Below are 21,619 nucleotides of genomic sequence, written 5' to 3' on the forward strand. Positions count from 1 at the left end.
GTTTTGCACCGGGTTTTTTTGCACACACAGGCAGGGCAAGCCTCGAAGCTTGCGGACAACTGTGGGGTTCAGCTGAGGGGGAGAAGGGTTCCACGCGAGCTGGGGCACCGCTTTCCTCTCCTGGCCTAGATAACGGCTCTGACCGGAGGCCAGCTCTGAGGACCCGAGGCAGCTGACGTTCCTCGGAGATCCCAGTAAGCACTCGCCCTCGCCACGCAGCCCCCGCACTTGCCAGCCCTGTGTCCTCAGGCGTCCATCGCTGCCCAGCAAGGACTAAGTTCTGCCTCATCACCTCCTGCACCTGAGGGAGGGGCGGAAGCTCACTTAATCCCTCTCCGCCTCTGATATCTAAATGCAAACAAACAGCTAGTGCGTGGGGGGGACAAGGACAAATCCACACTTTAAAATAAAGGGGGAGGGCAGCCAGAATTGGTGCCCCGCTGGCAGCGCTGAAGAACACTAGAGTAGTGTCCTCATGGACGATGAAACCACTCCACTGCAGAACCGGGTATCAACAACCCACCTGCAACCGAGTTCCAGGAACGTCCTGGTTCGGGGTTGACTGTTGTAGACATCCTCCTAACTCTTTCCTAGTTCCGCTAGGGGCCCCATTTCACCCATCTAGGGCTCTTACCAAGCCGGCTGTCCCCAGTCTGGCCATCAGGAACACAGTCTTTCAGAAAAGGCTCCAGAGGATGTAAAAGTTTCTCCAACACAATGAGCTTTTGACAGAAAGCACGGCTCCAAGTACTGGAGGAGATTCTATGATACATGTCCTAGGGACTACTGAGGAACCTTCCAGACAGTCCAGGCATCCGCTTGTTTTGAGTGAGTAAAGGGAAGATTAGAGCGGTTAAGGAACTAGGTCAGAGGTCAAGGAACACAGCCAGTTAGGGAACTTTTTCCCCTACTTGACACAGCAGCTAACTCCCCAGTAGACTTGAACCCCAGGGTGCTGTGTGCAGTTCTGATGGAGGGGGAGACCACAGGGTGACTCAGACCTTCTCACCCAGAACAGCTGAGCGGTTTGACAGAAAAGAGCACAGAGAGAGACCTTCTTGTGCCCGGTGGAGGTGCTTGGAGAGAAGAAGTCTTGAGCTGGGTCTACTCAGAGAAAGGATGGAGGAAGTGGTTTCTCTCCATGGTCTTCTCTGTTCCCACTTCCCTCTCTAGCGGATGTCTCTAAACCCTGCTCCCTGGTACTGTAACAACAGCAAAAAGCAACCCCATTTCCATGATCCTGTGCCAGTTAGCCAGATTTAAACATTTCAACCATGCTCATCCCAGCAGGAGAATGAGAGGCAGAACAAGCCATGGCAGGCCCTGGGCAATCAGAAGTTGCTAATTAGACATCAAGTGTCGTCATGTGCTCCCGTGCACGATCTCATGTCTGAGAGAATGAAGTGAGACACTAAATGAAAGACTGAAATAAGCCCTTACCTCACCACCCATCCAAAGAGAGGGGAGAGGCGATTTTTTAAAAGTGAAATGTTTGTCACTCATACGTGAATGGAAACACAGACGTCCACACAGTGCCACATCGATGGGCCGAGCGCCCAATTCAAAACCTGCACACGCAGGTTTAGAGCAGCTCCTTTCATTATCACCAAAACACGGAAGCAGCCAAGAAGTCCTTCAGCAGACGGATGGATAAATAAACTGTGGTCCATCAAGACAATGGGATATTACTCGGCGCTAAAAAGAAATGAGCCATCAAGCCATGAAAAGATATGGGGAAACAAGTGCATATTACTAAGTGCAAGGAGCCAGTCTGAAATGGCTACATGCTCTATGATTCCAACTCTGTGACATTCGGGAAAAGACACAGCTTTGGAGATGGTAAAAAGATCAGTGGTTGCCAGGAGTTCGTGGGGAGGAAGGGATGAACAGGCGGAGGATTTTCAGGGCACTGAATCTACTCTGTACGATACTATAATGGTGGATACATGTCATCATACATTTGTCCAAACCCATAGACTGTTCAACACCAAGAGTGAGCCCCAAGGTCAGCTATGGACTCTGGGTGATGATGACGTGCCAGTGTGGGGTGAGGGATGTTGATAATGGGGGAGGCATGCATGTGTAGGGGCAGGGGAATATGGGAACTCTATATTTTCCTCTCAATTTTGCTGTGAACCTAAAGCTGCCCTAAAAACTAAAGATTATGAAAAAAATCATAATTTTCCTACGACTGTCACATACACTTTTCTCCAATCAACTGGACTTAGATGTCTCCTTCTCAGAATGTGAGGACAGGTCCTCCGTGGCCACAGCCTGGCTCTGGGTGAACAGATGCAACAAAAGTCCCACTGAACCTTCCAGCACGTCTCCATTTCCCTCTGCTCATGTTACTCCACTTCTGACAGGACTTTCCTTCTCTTTGGGCACACTCCTGAGGTGTGACCGTGCTCTTCAAACCACCCACTGGGGTCTCCTGTCCAGCATCACACCTGGCTACAGCTCTGATTAATGTTATCCTCCTTGTCAATCGCCTCATCCAATATCAAGACATATATTATTTGTGTTTAAAAGTATTATTTTATAACTTCAAAATATTTGTGGTTTTTAAAAATCAGACTTTCTGCAGTTAACTGTTAACCACTAACAGTACTGTACCAAGGTCGATTTCCCGGTTTTGGCATTTTACTACAGTCACACAAGATGTCACCATGAGAGGAAGCTGGCTGAAGGGTTCATGGGACCCGATGTACTATTTTGTAACTTCTTGTTTTTCAAAATAAACAGTAAAAAAACAAAAAACTTAAAATCAGCGATAGCTCAATTTGCTCAAATTCTGAAAGAAAATGCATAGATTGTGTAGATCCAGGCCTTTAGGGAGAAGGAAACTGGCAGAAAGGTGGTCAAGAACTCTGGCGATTTGCATGTGTTCCTAACACCTTTGCTTTTTGCAAACGACACACATATACAAACAGAATTTGCATGACTCCTGCACCTCTGGGAAAAGGGAATCACGCTCAAGCTGTGTTTTAATTTGGGGAGGATGATTGTATTTCTGGGCTTTGCATAGATCTTTGGGAGAATATCAGTGGGTCTGTAGTCTTCGTCACCAATTTGCATGCACAAAAAAAAGAAGAGAGACAATCACGCAGAGTTCAGTTGAGGATGGCAAGAGGGGAAAGAAGGCACAAAGATGCGTAACTACTTCAGAAGCTCACTGTCCATCTTCTTCCGGTACGTAGCATTCATTAGATGCTCACAAACAGAGCTGTGTGTCAGACACTGTGAGGAACAAGCTGCACTGGATCTCAGTGATCTTGGGTCCAGCCAGGGAAGAGACGTAAGTGACCAGATAGTTGTCATCGTGGTGTTCTGCCAAGCCTCACGCTGAGTTTTACAACTAAATAGCTCCCACGCCAAGAGCTTGTCATTTAAGACCACAGAGAAAATGTACAGAATGTATTAGAATAAAAGTTGGGAACTAAGAGAGAGGTGTTAGGTAGGGTAAGAGTATGCCAAATGCAGGCTAAGGGTAAATCCATACTGGGATGGTAAGGAAAGTTTGCACATAATTGGGGGCAAATCAACTGGGAATTTCACATATCTCATTGTTCTTCGGTTTTTCTCTGCTGAGTCCAAGAGGACACATGGAACTAAAAGTCGAGATCTCCCATTTCTCCACACATTCAACAAGGACTCAAGGCTCAAATATTAAATGACTTGCCTGTGATCACAGAAGCTACTAAGCCAAGGAAGAAAAAAAACAAGATCGTCGACTAGCGTGGTATTCTTTCAAGTTTCTCCCAATTAAATTACTTTCCAACCAGAATGCCGTTTCCTTCCGGAGAACAATGCCAAGAACACAATTTTCCCGCAGTTTCGATGACAATCTCTAAATTACTCAGTATTGGGTTATAATGTGGAAATATAAATAAGAATCATCTTAAGAAACTATTATGAAGATTAATAGCTAAAAACTTCAAACGACCCTACAATATAAAGTGCTACTGAATATATAAAAGCAGGGAGCCAGCCTCCCAAAGAGTCAGAGCCCTTCATGTTTTAGCATCATACCCGGAGAGCCTTCCACCGTTATGATGCAGAAAAGGCACCTGGTCGCTACTACAGTAGAGCCAGTTTAAAAAGGAATACCAGTTTTATGAAATGAGTCTCAATCAGCATTGAAAATGACAAAAAGATGTGCAGGAGGCCTTGGGCTTTTTATGTACTTCTCACAGGTTTTAAGATGTCCTAATTTAGTAGTGAAGGGGAAAAAAGAAAAGGAGAGATACTCCTATATCTCCAACATCATTCAGATTATTAGCTAAATCTCAAATTTCTATCACTAATAATACATTTTTACAGAACGGCAGTCTCACCAGGTTTTCATAGCGTGACATCTCCGTGTCCTGTGGGGCAGCACTGTCCCACGGGAGCTACAATCATAGCTTAAGTCTCTAGTAGTAAAAAGAAACAGGTGAAACTAACACCAGTAACATATTGTATTAACCTCACCTATCCAAAATATTGTCCTTTCAGCGTGTTATGCTATCACAAATAATTGAGATGATTTACACTCCATTTTTTTATCCTACGTCTTCGATCACTCTTCCAGGTATCAGGAGGAAGGGAGGTCAGGGTAGAGGAAATAGGAATGAGGGCCCTGAAGTGGGGTCCTGAGTCAGAGGAAAGCTAGGGTGGGTGGAACAGAGAGGGCTGGAGGATGAGGAGGCGGGAGGGGCTGCATCACAGAGTGCCCTGCAGACCATCAGGAAGACTGGCTCCTCTCCTACGAAAGACAGGAAGCCGCCAAAGGGCTAAGAAGAATGAGCAACAGAGTGGACGACCCGCCAGGGCGGGGAGGGCCCTTCCTCATATTCACTGAAGTATCCACGCAAGGCGCCTGGAACAGAGCCGCCAGGCCGGTGGAAGGCACCCAGTGAACAGTGGGGGACTGGATGAGAGTTTGTTTAGAGTGGCCTCTGGTGGCTGTGTTAAGAACAGATCATAATAGGCAGGCATGCCCTTGGGACCCTGAAATACCGTAAGGTCCAGAATCTCTGGTCTGGGTTTGTAAAGAAGAAGGATGAAGGACAGCTCCAGAGGCAGGGCCCCGCATGGAGATGTCTTTCAAACGACTTGGCTCTCAATTTCTCTTCCATCCCTCCCCCAAATAGAGTTTATCCTTATGAAACTGAAAGAAACCTTTATTCTGGAAAATTCCTTTCAGTGGCTTGAAAACAAAAGGTGGGGGTGGGGCAGAAAAAGAGCCAGATGCTCAAACCCACAACGGTGTTACTAAGCAGTCAGGGGCCCTCATATCCTGGAAAAAGCTACCATCTGCAATGAGAATAAATTAGTGGATAATTTATTGAGAAACTGATGGATCAGGCTGCCTCGACTGCGAGAGAAGCCGTTATGGTCACTCCCTTCTCCCTTCTCTGTTCCACCACACACAGCAGCTTCTCATTGCCATGCACCTTCTCTCATGGAGAGAATCACCATTTCCCTTCTCTGACAGAGAATCCCCTGGTAAGCTGACTGGAAGGTTCCTTTCTACCAGCAGTGTGAGCCTCCTAGAAATGTATCCAGTGGGCATCCTAGTTTATATACCATTCTCTTGTCAGTTGGGTTCGTGACTTGGTCTCCTTAACTTGATGATCTCTGGGTGCACTACCAAAATCCAGCCTCTACAGATGAAAATCGGAGGCCCAGACCCTGGGCCACAGGGACCCTACACAGTTAGGGCCAGCAGCCCAAGGAGGCATGGCAAGGGGCCAGCCAGTTTCCCCTCTGACACCCAGTCTTGCTTCTTTCCATTGTAAGCATGAAAATATGCCCTAGAACACTTGTGGCTTTGTTTCCTGCCAGAAAAGTTTCCCAACGACAATATTTTATAGACACAGACACAAAACAGAGAGTTGGAAGAAGACTCCAGAAGTGTAGTAAGACCCAGATAAACCGAGGTAATAGCTCTGGGTAGGCTCATGGTGGAGCAGGGAGAAACCATGGCAAATCCTGGTCCGTAAAGCCCCCAGATGTCTCCAGTCTAAGGGTCTCCTATGACCTTCATGACACTTCCTCCCAAATCACAGATGGAGAAGCAGCAGGAGCAGAAGACTGACCTTTGCCCTAGGAAAAGTACTACGTGACTTTGAGCAGGTGGAAAATTTTCAGAGAGCATCACTCGATAAATTGTGTATAGGTCTGTTCAAGGGGGTAAGTTAGACAATTCTGGCATTATTGTTTGGGCTGTTTCCTCATCAGTTAGAAGAACTACCACTCAGCCACCAGTCATGTGGATAAAGAGGCCAGACAGATGCCAGGGACAGAGTGTCACCCACTGGACAGCAAAGCCTGCTGGAGACTCAACAGCCCAGCGATCCTCCACCGCCCCATGGCAAGCTCACAACACAGCTCTTCACCAAATGCCCGTGTACTAGCTTGAGGAGGGGCATCGGGGCCAGCACCACGTGATACAGAAAGCTGGTCTTCGAATCTGCACCCAGCCACTTACCACTGCTGTCTGGGGAGTGTGTACACACACCTCCTCACGGGGCCCCCTTTCCCACCCATCCCCCAACACCAGTACTTTATGTAAACAGACAGTGGGTGTAGCAGCATTATTCACAAGAGCCAAAAGTCTAAGCGCCCATCAACAGATGAACGGATAAACAAAATGTGGTCTATCCATACAATGGAACATTATTCAGCCACGGAAAGGAATAAAGTTCTGATACACACTGTGACAATGGAGAAAACTTCAAAACATGACTGTTATGGGCTGAACTGGATTCCCTCAAAATTCGTATGGTGAAACCCTAAACCCTAGTACCTTCGACTGTAACTATATTTGGACATAGCATCTTTAAAGAAGTAATTAAGTTAAAACCAGGTCCTTAGGGTGAACCCTAATCTTCTCTGACTGGTGTCTCTGTGAGAAGAGGAGATCTGGACAAACAAGGAGACACTGGGGATTCTTGCACACGGGGCAAAGGTCATGTGAGGACACAGCAAGAAGGTGGCCATCTGCAAGCCCAGGAGAGAGGCCTCAGGAGAAATGAAACCTGATCTCAGACTTGCAGCCTCCGGAACTGGGAGGAAATAAATTTGTTGTTGTTTAAGCTGCTGCGCGTCTGTGGTGTTTCCTTATGGCAGCCTGAGCAGCCTAATGCCATTATGCTAAGTGAAAGAAACCAGACACAAAGGTCATCCACTGTATGAGTCCATTGTTATGAGATATCCAGGACAGGTAAATCCATGGAGACACAGAGCGGATTAGCGATCGCCAGGGCCTGAGCGAGGCAAAGATGGGGAGTGGCGGCTGAACGGGGAGGAGGTTTCCTTTTGTGGTGATGAAAATATTTTGGAGGCAAATAGAAGTGATTTACAATATCGTCAATGTACTAAAGGCCACTGAATCATACCCTCTAAAATGGTTAACTTTATGTTATGTGAATTTCACTTTAAGTTTAAAAAAAGCAAACAAAAAAAGGATGAGGACAGACAGAAAGCTATCTTAAAATGAAGACATTCATCTGTTGCAATTAGGACAGAGCAGTTTACTAGACAAGGAGAAAGAGGGGCTAGAAAGAGTAGAAAGAAGCAAGTCCAAGAGACTTGAGATCATTGGGAAAGACATGGTCAGCCCAGACCTCTGCCTCCACAGCCCAGCTCTGGCATCCGTCCTCGGACTGCCAGTCTTCCCCAGTGGGGGCCCCTCAGCATCAGCAACACGAAGGCGGGGGAAGGAGGAGAGAGAGGAGTCTCAGGACTTTGAACAAACCACTTCACATCAAGCGAGTTTGACCCGCTGTACCATAGTGAGTTTGCTCAACGATCAATGGGGAGGATGCCTATAAAATAGGGGTTTTGTATAAAAAGTGCATAGCAGAGCACCTGGCATACAGTATGCGCAATATTTGGTAGCCAATAGCTCCATCCAAACCGAGTCTTCAGCTTTCTGCAGAATCCATCTCTCTCTGAAGTCTAAAGCAGGAGGGGGCATCCAAGCTAGAAGAGGGTGGGTTTCCTGGATTTCTCCCCCTCCCCCACCTTTCCCATTCCACCCAACTCAGCTTGGCTCATGCAGTTGTAGAGGTCAAGAAGTCCTGTAGTCTGCCATTTGCTTGCTGGAGACCCAGGGGAGCTGGTGGTGTAATTTAGTCCAAGTCCAAAGGCCCGAGAATCCCAGGACCGATGGTTTGAGTCCATGTGAGTCCAAAAGCCTGAGAACCAGGAGCGCCAATGCGCAAGAGCAGAAGACAATGGAGGTCCCAGCTCAAGCAGAGAGCACAAACTCCCTCTTCCTCTGCTTCTTTGTTTTAGTCAAGCCCTGAATGGATTGGATGATGCCCGCTCAAACTGGGGAGGAAGATGTTCTCTACTCAGTTCAAATGCTCATCTCTTCTGGAAACGCCCTCACGGACACACCCAGAAATAGTGCTTTACCAGCTATGTGAACATCCCTTGGCCCAGTCAGGTTGGCACACCAAATTTTTCATCACACTTCCCCCTAGCCACTCTCCCCGTCTTCCTTTGCAGGAGAACCTCAGTTTTTAGCCCCCCAGCTAAGCGATCTTTCTCAGACTTGCAGGGGAGACACGGCCAAGTTGCTAAGGCGAGGCTGGAGAAGGTCCCCAGCTCCCAAGTGCTCCACTTGCCCTCTCCTGGGCATCTTCTCCTGCTACTGGAACAGCTTCTCAATGAGGAGCAGCATCGGTGAGGTGCTCCCAACAGTGAGCTCACCTTGCTCCTTCTGACTGTGTCCTTTGGCCCTTGGACGTCCCCTAGGCCATCTCCCCTCGAATCTAGAAACCCCTCCCTGACAGCCCTCCTGGGTAGCCTCAGCCTGGACTTGTGGCTTCAGGCTGTTTGTTCCATTATTAGACAGGGCCATTGGCCAGAAAGATATTTCTTACACTGAGCCAAACATATCCTCTACCTTCCCCCATTGGCTCTCAGTCTGTTCCTGGTTACATAATAAGCCTGTGCATTCCTCCAGCAACAGATGCTTGCCCTCGAACAGTTGTGGGCAGCTATCATGTTCCCATTAAGACATACAATCTTCCGGCTGAGAAGCCCACTCCTGGACTTCACAGCAGCGTAAACAGGGTCAGCACCTGGCGCGCAGCAAAGCCAACGAAAGAGTGAATTCGCCTCAAGATGTTCAAAGAATCGGGTTGTAGGGAGAAGTTCATGTTGAGCGACACTATAGACCTACGGTAAACACCAAAGTGAGTGAGGCATTCAAAATTACGACGAGAAAAAGCAATTCTATGGAAGCTATGGATGGTCGAGGATTCGATTCTCAGCTACTGAGAGCCAGACTTGTCTGAGCTGCAAAGTTTGTCCAGTGGGATTAGGGAGTGTGGAAGGAACACTACAGGCTGGGGAAGGGGCCGAGCGCTGGGAGCTGGGAGCATGGACCCTAGTTCTGACCCCGTCTATGCCGCGTTGCAGGTCTTTCCTCACTGGGCCCCAGTTCCCTCAACTGCCGAGGGTCTCTAGGCATCTCTTCCACTTCTCCAGTGACTGTTCCCAGTGAAATATAGGTAGAAACTTGACAGTAATTACAGACTAGAAGCAACTTAAAACAGGGACAGCTGTCCACCTTTGTCTCACCGGGAGCTTATCACAGTGTCAGGACATGGGAGGTGTTCAATCTATGCTTGATGAAGAATGCTTAGATTTGCAATGTCTCAACTAATCAACAAGTAATCTCGAGCAGGAACAAGCATGGCTCACATCGTGGGCTGTAGGCAGCCTCCAGAACTGCTCCAGGAACCACAGGGCTTGGAGGCAGACAGAGAGCCGCTCATTGTGGCCATCAGTGGGTTCATCTGTAAAATGAGGATAATAGTGGCCCCGTCTACCTGAAGAGGTGGCCATGAGGGTCAAATCAGATACGAAAAGAAGCGCTCTTGGAAACACTGTGAAGTACTCAACAAGCGTGTGAAGATCAGCATTTTTGAATCGCCCAGGCCCCCTCAAGGTGGGTGACGGACATGTCTGACCAGACTTCCTCCAGTCTTGACTGTGGTTTGGTCTCCATCCCTTGGTTTTCTCAACAGATCAGCTAAATCCCCCAACACACACACAAGGGGAAGGAGGAGCCCGAGTCAAAATAACTGAGGCTCCTGACTAAGGACTTGGGTGAGAACAGAAGCTGACCACCAGACAACCCTCTGCTGAGGACAGGAAGTACACGGTGGCGATGGCAGAGCGAGGCTGCGGTTGAGAAAGTGGGGAATGGGCGCTGTGTCGCAAGGCCGGCTGACGCTGTGTGCTGGGTGCAGCCCCACGGGGTGGCGCAACGCCAGGGTTGACACATCAGAATTGGCGCGCTTTCCCGTCTCTGTTCCCCCTCACGCTTCTTCCTTCTCCCAGTGGAAAACATTCTAAAAATAGAGCCAAATCAAGCCAAAAAAAATTTTTAAATGCAGGTTTTGGAAAACAATGCTGAGTAGATGTTGGAAAACCTACCCCAGTCGGGCTGTGTGAACGCGTAGTGTTCAAGCGAGAGGACGGGTGGTCTGGAATGGCCTGTGGTGAGACCACACTGTGGTCAGTTCTGGGTGACGCCTTTTAAGGGGAACGTTAACAAACTCACATGCCTCCAGAGAAAGGCCGTTGGGATGTTCGAACCATCTGGAAGCCATGCTCTGTGAGGAGTAGCCAAAGAACTAGATGCAGGTTAAGGAACAAAACTATGAGATACTGTGATAACCACGGACACATGCAGGAGGCGGTGATTGCACTGTGTTGCTCTCATGAGCAGAAACCAGACTGCTGGCTGGACGATACAACGGGGACACCACTGGCTGTCCCACAGCCCACGACCATGGGACCCAAAGATAGCGACGGCCTGCCCCATTAGGACTCCCAGCAGCGGCTGGATGCCCATCGGTCAAAACCTTTGTAGAGGGGTTCCCACAAGAGCTGGCCGTCAAACTAGCGGCCTCTGGCTGGGCCTGCCAATGGGGCATCCTGTGATTCTGCGGGGCCTGAGCTCCAGGCCTGGCTCACCAACTTGGTGATTTGGGGCAGGACACTTCTCTGCACTCCAAGTGCAGAACGATCTCGTGACAGCAGTCCTCCCCCCTGGTAAAGTCTTTGAGTCCAGAATTGCAGTATTAAGTGAATCTGGTATACGGCTGCTCACCTAGCTTTCGGTGGTACATCTGATCAACCTGGGTGGTCAAGGGGCCGCAGCCATAGATGGGGGGACATTCCTTTGATGAGCCCCTGGCAATGCAGAGGTGCTCGAGCCATCCCTGCTGGCCTCGCGATGTGAACTGTGCTACCAACTCTTTGCATTCATACCTCGGGGCAGGCAGAGACAATCGTGGCACCTCTCAACCAAACCAAAGACTCTAGCTCGAAATGCCAGACTAGAAAGAAGTCCGACGTCTACACTGGCATTGCCTCCCTAGGGATTACTGGAACCTCAGGGATCCACAAAAGCGTGATATGGGGTTCACATCCCAAGTAGAAATAGTTCTGCTTCGACTTCTAATTTTTAATCAATAAACATAATCTTTAAACAGGTTTCCTATGGCAGCCTTAGTGGTATGTCACTCTGAGCTCCCTTTAAGAAAGAGCTTGCTGGGGCTGGCCCAGTGGCGTAGTGGTTAAGTTTGCACACTCTGCTTCATCAGCTTGGCGTTCGCAGGTTCGGATCCTGGGCATGGACCTACACACCACTCGTCAAGCCACACTGTGGCGGCATCCCACATACATAATAGAGAAAGCTTGGCACTGATGTTAGCTCTGGACAATCTTCCTCAAGCAAAAACAGGAGGACTGGCAACAGATGTTAGCTCAGGGGCAATGTTCCTCACCAAAAAAAAAAAGAAGAAGAAGAAGAAGAAGAAAGGAGAGAGAGAAATAACTTGTTTGCCAGCTACAGTTAAGAGTCTCCAGCCACAGCACCCCGGGATCGGAAGCAGCCTCTCAGCTGAGGCCATGCTCTTCCGAGCAGCTCCCAGGCAATGACTGAGCACTGCAGGGTCCCGGGGCCTGGCCATGTCTGCCCAATATGGGGCTCCTGCACAGGCGAGCTCTGCACTGGAGCTGCCCGTGGGCGGCTGAGACTTCTCAGAGCTGCCCTGCAGGATGAGGCTGTTCCTCCAACTCCCGCCCCCTCCCCCCTCCCTCTCACAGGTGTCAGAGCTGCAAGCCTCTCCTGTACTTCCACAAGCACTATCCCAGTAAATCTGCCTTCCAACTCCATCTTAATCCTGCTTCCCAGAGCACCCAACCAACACATGTGCCTTTAAAACTAAATAAATAGCCTGAGAGCATCTAAGTGTGCACGGAGTGTGCAGAAGTTAGGGTTCAAGATGGGTGTGCTCCTGACAGTCGGCTGTCTTATCTCCCAGATGAGTTGTCACCAGCCACCAGGATGGGTCTGGACATTGTACAGCTTTAGGCAGATTTAATCTTAGTTATTTATTATTTAACTTATACCAATAATTGAGCACTATCTAAAAACAAGAAGCACAGGAAACCCTGAGGCTGAAACATGAGTTAATGAGGAAATGATGAGGACATGTCAAAAAAAAGAAACAAGAGCCCACTTTAAGGGGTTCCCGCTCGCCAGATCTGGTACGATCTGAGCAACAAAATGAATGGCGGCGGTAATAGATGATACCCCAGAGAGAAAGGAGAATCCCCAAATCCACTCAAATGTAGACAAAACGAATGAATGAATGAATGAGTGAGTGAGGGAGTGCAGGAGGTGAGACAGCTTTTCCTCATAGTGGAATGCGGACAAATCAATGTAGAAGGAGGGATGGAATTCCTAAGTCGCCATTCGGCAATCACCACAGTAATAATGATTTCAGACAACAGTCATCAAGGGGGTGGAGGTTTGACAAGAAACAGAGTCCCTAGTATCTCCCCACAAAATACTTCTTAATTAAAAAGGGAGAGAGAGCAACCTTACAGGAGAGAAACCTGGCAGACACCATCCTGAGCAAGGGATCTAAGCTAACCTCACGGGTAACGAAACAGAGATGTCACGTGTCTCCCAAGATGATGCACTGAGGACACTTCACTACTTCCCAGGTACTCCTGCCAAAAATGCAGAACCCGTACCTAATTGTAAAGAAGCAATAGACAGGGGCTGGCCCGGTGGCGTAGTGGTTAAGTTCACACGCTCCACTTCGGTGGCCCGGGGTTCGCCAGTTGGGATCCCACACGCAGACCTATGCACTGCTCCTCAAGCCATGCTGTGGCAGGTGTCCCCCATATACAGCTGAGGAAGATGGGCACGGACGTTAGCTCAGGGCCAGTCTTCCTCAGGAAAAAGAGGGGGATTGGCAGCAGGTGTTAGCTCAGGGCTAATCTTCCCCAACAACAACGAGCAAAAAAGAGGCAACAGACAAACCCAAATTGAGGGATATGCTAAAAGATAAATGGCCTGGATCTCGAGGAGATATTTGCATACACATATTCATTACAGCATTATTCACGGTAGCCAAGAGGTGGAAGCAACCCAAAGGTCCGTCTACAGGCAAATGAATGAACCAAATGTGGTCTACACATACAATGGAATATTATTCAGCCATAAAAATGAAGGAAATCCCATCATTTGCTAGAGCATGGATGAACCCTGAGGGCATTATGCTAAGTGAAATAAAAGACACAAAAAGACAAATTTGTCACAAAAAGACAAATACTGTACGATTCCACCTATATGAGGTACCTAGAGTAGTTAACTTCATAGAAACAAAAAGTAGAATGGTGGTGACCAGGAAAGAGGAAATGAGGAGTTGTTAATGGGTGTGTTGGGGGCCGGCCCGGTGGAGCAGTGGTTAAGTTTGCACGTTCCGCTTCGGCAGCCCGGGGTTCTCTGGTTCAGATCACAGGTGTGGACGTGGCACTGCTTGGCAAGCCATGCTGTGGTATGTGTCCCACGTATAAAGTAGAGGAAGACGGGCATGGATGTTAGCTCAGGGTCAGTCTTCCTCAGCAAAAAGAGGAGGATTGGTGGCAGATGTTAGCTCAGGGCTAATCTTCCTCAAAAAAAAAAAAGAAGAAAAAGAAAAAAAATAAATCATGGGTGTAAAGTTTCAGATTTGCAAGATGAAAAAGTTCTAGAAGTCTGTTGCACAATGTAAATATACTTAACACTACCACACTGTACACTTAAAAATGGTTAAAATATGTCTTTTTACCACCATTGAAAATAAAATAAATAAATAAATTTTAAAGGTCAAGATGGTAAACTTTACGAGTTTTTACCACAATTAAAAATTTTTTTAATTATTAAAAAAATAATAATGAGTGCCTAGACTCTTCAACAATACCAGGGCCAGGAGAAGAGGCTCCAGTGACGTGATGACCAACTGCAACCTGTGAGCTGGCTTCAACCTTGCGTCAGCAAAAACTGTGCTCTTTGCTAGAAAGAAAGGACATTAGTGGGAAAGTTTGTGAGACACACAAAGTCGGCATATTAGATAATAGGACTGTACTGATGTTAATTTCCTTACTTTGATCATCGTACTGTCCTTGTTTTGAAGAAATACCCTTCAGATATTCCGGCGAAAGGGACACCATCTCTGCATCTAACTCTCAAATGGTTCAGAAAAAAAAAAGCATTTGTCTCTCTACGCACACACACACACCCATATATATCTATGTATATATGTATATTCTCTTTCCCTCTTCCTCCCTACAGATGAGACAGAGACAGATAGGTAGATAGACGGATAGACAGACAGACAGGGAAGGAGTGAGGGAAAGAGGGAAGGAGAGAGAAAGACAATGATATAGCAAATAGGGTAAAGGTTAACATTTGCAAAATCTGTGTGTGTGAAAGCTGTCTGGGAATGCTTGGGGCTATTTTTGCAACTTCCCTTTAAGTCTGAAATTCTTTCAAAACGAAAATTAAGACTCCAAAATTTTTAAGTTCAAGATTAGTGGTTACCAGAGGGGAAGGGGTTGGGGGGTGGGCAAAAGGGGTAAAGGGACACTTACATCTAGTGACGGATAAAAATCAGACTATTGGTGGTGAACACGACGCTGTCTATACAGAAACTAATAAATAATAACGTACACCTGAAATTTCACAATGTTATAAACCATTATGACCTTAATAAAATAAAATAAATTTTAAGTTCAGGAGTCACGTAAAATGGTAATAATTCTGCACATTCACCCCAAAAGGATCTTCCTCCAATTTGGACATTGCATACCTCTAATCAAAGGTGTTATACCACGAATCAGGGCATCGCTAATCTTTCAAAAGCTAATGTTGAAAGATGAAGTATGATGGCAATTACATTTAATCTGACTTTTCATTTGTTGACAACAAAGGACCTGGTGTGCGTGAATCGGATAATCGGTGGAGGAGCAGCCCGGAAGCGTTGCCTAAGGCTTCCCTCCGGTGAACTGAGGCCACAGGCTCCCGACACTGAGCGCCCAGATCTGGGGCAGAGGTCGGACCACTCACCCTGGATGCTAAAGCCTCCTTGCAAAGGGGATGAGTGGAGCTACTGGCAGAAACAGCCCATCTGGGACGCCTCGTAAACAGATGACCGATAAAACCAGTAGCCACTTCTATAATCCTCTCAAAGCAACGAGGGATCAGATGCGGATGTCTGGAAAAGCCTGGAAATCCTTGTGGGTAGATAAGAGATGTGATGAAACGACAAGCAGGAAGCCCTCTGGAGCACAAGCTGGTCACCTAAGTATTTCTTCCACTACAGCCCTCCTGTCAAGCAAGAACCTGACCTCCTGGCTATTTAAATCAGGATCGTCACATCTTGGGTTTAATAAATTAAGATCCCAGGCCGATACGCCAGATAATCGAGGAGGAAAAAAGAGCGAATGCGCAAAAGTGACTACCTACCCGGAATCATGACCTAGCTCACTGGTCTTCACCATCAACGGCACGCAAGAACCATCCAGAGAACCGCTAAGAAATACCCAATGTGTAACCCCACCCCAGACCAATTAAATCAGAGCCGCCAGGTGGGGCTTCGACTTTGCAGTTTTTTCAAAGCTTCTCAAGCAAGCGAGTGCAGTGTCTAGCCATATAAAGGTTCCGGTTTTCAGTTTTCACCCCACCCCCCCAGCCACAGTGTCAGTGGTGTGCCAGGCTTCCAGCTGGGCTAATGGGAATAGGGAGACATATATGGCACCTCACTACAAATATTCCACACTTTGTTGAGAAGATGTGGTACATATATACAATGGAATACTACTCAGCTGCAAAACAGAACAAAATCATTCCATTTGCAATAACATGGATGGACCTTGAGAGAATTATGTTAAGTGAAATAAGCCAGCGAGAGAAAGATAATCTGTGTATGACTCCACTCATATGAGGAATTTAAAATTATGGACTAAGAACAGTTTAGTGGATACCAGGGGAAAGGTGGGGTCGGGGGTGGGCACAAAGGGTGAAGTGGTGCACCTACAACACGAATGACAAACATTAATGTACAATTGAAATTTCACAAAATTGTAACCTATCAATAACTCAATAAAAAAAAAAAGAAAAAAAAATATTCCACACTTTGTTGAGGAAACCAGCGACAAATGCATGGGAAGCAATCCGTTCATGGAGTTTGGAGGTGCATCAGAAAGATCCACCAGCGAAAAATCAAGAGTCTAGAATAAGCGAACCCCTGGGAGCTAGTGTTCCTGCTGTGTCCACAGCCCTTTTGTTCTGTGTGGTTTGTGACAAGCCATTGAGAAGGCTTGCAACCTTTTTTTGTTTGTTTTGTTTTGTTTTTGAGAATGAAGAACTGGGTTGACCTTCTTGAAAGAAGGGTGGATAAATTCTTAGGATAAAAACTACTAGGTAGTTTCCAGAGAAAATTCCCACCTGCCTGCTCCCGTAGGCGGGAGAAAGTCCCCTGAGAGGTCATTTATCCCTTCACTCAACAGAGGAGAGGAGACCCCCTGGAAGTCCCCCGGTGACAGCAGCAGGTGTGGCCTATGAGGACTTAGTCACCTGGGGACAAGCTTGGGTGTGTGTGCAGGTTGGTGTGTGTGTACGTGCGTGCGCTCAGGGCTCTGGTGCCCCAGACTCTGCTGGCCTCGGCCACGTCCACTTTCCAAGCCTGAGGCCAACAACCCGGGTCCGAGGGGATGGACAACCACTCTGGCTGACCCTGCTGTGAAGCAAGCGGGGGCCCTGGGGCATTGGAAAATGCATTGCACCATCTGGCAAAGACTCCGACCTCTGCTCTCTAGGTCCAGGCCCCAGACCCTGGACGGGACAACAAACTTCACCCACATTTGGGCATGGTCCAGCCGAGACAGAGAGACAGAGCACACAGTGGTCTCGCCTCCCTCCTCCACGGGCTCCCACTGGCCCCACAAGCAAGGCTCCATATCCTCAGCCTGAGGCAGCAGGAGCCTAGAGGAGGAGTGGGCCAGGGGTGCGGGGCAGGTGCCACGCTGCATTCGCATTACTGGCCCCCCAGATGGAAGGCTACAGCTCTGCCAGACCCGCTGTACTTTAGAGGGACACACAGACACGGGCATGAGAGCTGGCCGTGGAGATCCTGGGGAAGGCTCTGCTTCTCCCGGAAGTGGCGTTAAGAGTCAAGGCCACCCCACTTGTGCACCAGACTCCCATCAGCTGCTTTTCCTTCCCACTCCCCTCTTCCCACCCGGCGTTAGTTGCAAGACAGCTTGTTCATGACCCACAGACCACTGTTGCGCTTCCCCACATGAGGCCCCGGTCTCACCCCTCACGTATCTGATGCAACACGGGCAGAGTTTCCTGAGCCTCAGGCCCATCCCCATCCAGGACCTCTGCCGGGGCTGTGTATTAGGAACATGGGGGTGGAGAGGCAAGAAGGAGGTGGGTACTGGGAGCCTAGCCAGACTTCCCCCCAGAGGACGGGTGAGGGAGGAGCGGCAGGGAGAGTCAGCCAGAGCCGAGACCAGGGTCCTCGGCTCCAAACTCTTGCCTTTTGTTTTGTTTTGTTTTATTGTGGTGAAATACACCTAACATAAAATTTACCGTTTCTAAGTGTGCAGTTCCTTTGGCATAAAGCACATTCACGTTATTGTGCAACCATCGCCACATCCATCTCCAGAACTTTGTCGTCTTCCCAAACCGAAACTTGTGCACCATGAACAACCAGCCTCCACCCACCCCAGCCCCTAGCACCCACCCTTCCACGTTCTGTCTCTGAATCCGACCGCTCTAGGCTCCTCATATTAGTGGAATCACAGTAGTATCCTTTCGTGACTGGCTTATTTCACTTAGCATAATGTCCTCAAGGTCCATCCATGTTGTTGCATGTGTCAGAATTTCCTTCCTTTTCAAGGCTGAGTAATATTCCACTGTATGATAGACCGCATTTTGTTGTCCATTCATCCACTGATGGACACGAGTTGCTTCTACCTTTTTGGCCCTTGTGATTTATGCTGCTGTGAATGTGGGGCACAAGTCTCTGTCGGAGTCCTTGCTTTCACTTCCAAACTCTTATCTTTTAAAAAGGTCAGGATCAGCCTCTCTGTGATATGATCAGGATACGTCAGTTTTAGGAACTCATTTGACAATTTCGCTGTTTTCCAGATAACTAACAGACTGAGTAGAACATCTTAGTTTGAATTATTAAAAGTAAGGCAGTCAGAACACAAAATCGAATACAACTTATCATCAATTATACTGAAAACAAACTAGAAGGAAATACATGGAAGTGTTAACAACACCTACTTCCATGTTCTGGAATTATGGATGATTTCTTTCTTTCCATTTTCCTGTCCTTTCTAGAGCCTGTACTGTCGTTATCATTAGGGGGAAAAAGTACTATTTTTTTCCCCTTGGTTCTATTGCTTTAGGACTTGTCTGCGGACCTGGGGTCCACACTGACTTACACAGCCATCATTCATTCATTCATTCAAAACAATGCTAATTGCAGACAGTTCTAAAAGCTGCCTTTGCATGGCTGAATGTCACGAGTCCAGTAACTTGCAGTCATGACTGTCGCTACCAGCTTGTGAACAGATGCTCAGAGCTGGAGTTAGTCACATGCTGGCTGTCACTCAGAGGGCTCCGCGGGCGGCTCGTGGCTCACTGGACTAGAAGGAACACTGGGTTAAGCACCGCCAGGGCCCCCTCTGCAGCCAGCAGCCTTTGGTTGAGCCTGGCTCACAGCCAGGTTCCCTCTGCACCTCCCTGTATCCGTTATTCCAGATCTACACGCGCAGACAACAGGATTCCGTCCCTTCTCCCAGCTCCCCAGTTCACCGTCCGCAGACCCAGCACGTGCCAGCTAGAAGTCAGCGGGGACGGGTTCCTTCTCTTCCCACCTTCCGCCTGCCGCCTCCACACCTGTCCCGTGACGTCCCAGAGAGGAGGAAGGAGGAGCGGAAAATTCCTGCTCGCGGGAGCGTGTGGCTGACACATTTTCAGCCTCCGCCCCACTCTTTCTGCTGGTAAACGTGATCTTCCAGCACGTAAAGGCACAAACCTTTAGCTGATAAAGGAGCAGAAAACCGTGAGTCAAGAGCAAGCGAGCTGGACACGCAGCGCACTGCCGTACCCTGCAAGCTTACCCGCCTCACCTTCGTCCGCTCCTCCTCCCGCGGGAGCCAGACGCCTGGGTTCACATTTCAGCTTCGCCACTTACTCTCTGTGTGACCTTGGACCCAGAACTTAACCTCTCTGTGCCCCAGTTTCTCCACTGGGAAAGGGGAGATAAGAGAGCCCAAGAAGTATTAGCCTGTTTATATTCTTAGCAAATGCATAGCAGCTCCCTTTTATTGAATGTACCAGGTGTGGCCTTAGGTCCTTTAAACAGATTATCCCTAATCTTTAGGATGACCCAACTGCTCTTCCAGAGATAAGGAAGCTATCTCGGAGAGATTAAATCGCTTGCCCCAGGACACTGCCTGGAGTGGGGGTGATGGGGCTTTGACAGCGGGTGCGGGAAGGAGAAACCCACTACAGACCTTTCCCCAAGGCGGTTCGTGACAAAGGTGGCGACAGTAGGGACCAAAGCCGTCCCTCCCCGTCCCGCCATCCCGCCTTCCAGAAGCAGAAGGACCGGCGCCCGCAGGAGCGGATGGAGGTGGCATGCACACTGGGGCCCCCAAGGGCTCCTCCGCCCTCAAATTCTGCCCCACCTGCCCCTGCAAGGCCTGGAATTGCTCTAACAGCCATAAAGCCCATAATCCCACAAATGGAAACCAAATTTAAGGCCGAGGCCCTGTCCCCGCCCGCAGAAGAAAACAGCTGGCTGCATTCCAGAGTCGTCTCCGGGGTCCCCTTTTGTCAGGGTCTCCCCCGCAGCCCTCCGCGGCGCCCCCTTCCTGGGATCCAGCACCTACACACGACGCTCACGTCCTCTGTTCCTGCTGTACTTTTCTCCCGAGCACTGTCACCATCTCCCATGCCGCGTGTTTTCTTTATGCTCTTGTTTATTGTCTTGTCTCCCCCACAGCCTGGGGGGTTTTGTTTGTTTTTGCCACTGATGCAACCGGGATCCCTAGAAGCAAGCCGGGCACAGGGTAGGTGCACATAAGCCTTTGTGATGGCGGATGAAGAAGGAAGGAAGGAAGGATGGTGGTGCAGGTCAGCGTGGACCCTCAGCTTCGCAGACAGGCCTGAAGCAGTCGGACCCAAGGAAAACTGGGACCTGGAAAAATGTGGCTCTCCCAACGCAGCAACCACCCTCATACATCCACCCTTACATCTATCCTCCCAGGTGCGCGAAGCTCTCAGCGATGTACTCCTCCTCCCAGTAGTTTTCCACGCTCCCCAACCCACCCTCACCCTAACCCAGCATCAAACACTTCCCATTAACTCCATTTTATTGAACTCTATTATCTGTAGTGGGGGAAAAAAAATCTGATAGAAGAGGAATTCATACTAAGATTTGAATGGCTGCATTTCAGTCATCAAGGAGCTCCTGAATTTTCGTCCTGTTCACTAGGAGGAAAACCAAAGAAGGGAGAGAAGCCCTACTGCGTTAGAGTTTACTGTAGAGCTCAAACAGCTGCCAGGAGGAAGCCATGAGAGAACAAGTAAGTGCTGAAGTGGCCCTGTGTAGGCTGAGTGCTAGAACCCCAGAGTCGCAGGATCCCCAAGCTGGCTGGGCCCTCGCTGGTTGCCTCCCAGTGCAGGAAGCCCAGCTCTGCAGTCGGGTCAGGGCACGAAGTCAGGGTGCTCCTGCCTGCTTCCTGGAGCCCTGGCCCACGGCACCTGGGTCTTCTATCCTGATTTCATCACAACCCACAGAATCTGTTCCCTGTATGTAGATTTCAGCTGCGTTCTGATTGAAGCGATGGTTCTGTGGAGTGATCTGGAGAGAGGTTCTTGCTGGAGGCACTAGAGGTTAGAGGCAGCTACAACTAGAACCAGCTTTCCTGTCGCCCAAGTCGTTTTCTAAATAGAAATATCATTGAAGGGGAACATGCATGCAAAATCACACAGCTCGATAAACACTCCAAGTGAACACACCTGCATAACCACAGCCCAGCTCAAGGACAAGGTCACCCCTGGAACCCAAGAAGCCCCCTGGTGCCCCGTCCCAGTCAGCACCCCCGAGGTAACCAGGATATTGACTTATAACAACATGGATTCGTTGTATGGCTTGAACTTTGTATCAGTGGAATCATATATACCTCTTCTGTCGGGTCTGGCTTTCTTCACTCAACATTTCGTCCACAAGATTCATTCCTA

At 48.7% G+C, this 21,619-nt stretch overlaps 1 protein-coding gene and 1 long non-coding RNA gene across 13 annotated transcripts in view; both read right to left on the minus strand.

Annotated features, from left to right (window-relative positions):
* PFKFB3 (6-phosphofructo-2-kinase/fructose-2,6-biphosphatase 3) overlaps window positions 1-21,619 on the minus strand; it is an 84,592-nt gene that overhangs the window by 30,535 nt on the left and 32,438 nt on the right. For 3 of the 11 annotated variants that reach the window (XM_070255070.1, XM_005606947.4, XM_070255062.1), the window contains exon 1: window positions 635-788. The exons of 7 other annotated variants lie outside the window; for them this stretch is intronic. In XM_070255070.1, the coding sequence (XP_070111171.1) occupies window positions 635-773 (139 nt within the window). In that variant the 5' untranslated portion in view covers window positions 774-788. Of the gene's footprint in view, window positions 1-634; window positions 842-21,619 lie in introns of those variants that run through there. One more of the 11 variants, XM_005606946.4, reaches the window with a different exon arrangement.
* On the minus strand, window positions 13,498-14,703 carry LOC106782761 (uncharacterized). Of its 2 annotated transcripts, none has more exons than XR_001380071.3 (3): window positions 14,457-14,703; window positions 14,274-14,365; window positions 13,498-13,979 (listed from the first exon to the last, which is right to left on the minus strand). It is a non-coding gene; the product is annotated as an uncharacterized lncRNA (long non-coding RNA). The 2 variants fall into 2 exon arrangements; XR_011433943.1 differs by having other exon boundaries at window positions 13,498-13,983; window positions 14,457-14,700.

This window comes from Equus caballus, chromosome 29 (genome assembly GCF_041296265.1).
Source record: "Equus caballus isolate H_3958 breed thoroughbred chromosome 29, TB-T2T, whole genome shotgun sequence".
Taxonomy (NCBI): domain Eukaryota; kingdom Metazoa; phylum Chordata; class Mammalia; order Perissodactyla; family Equidae; genus Equus; species Equus caballus.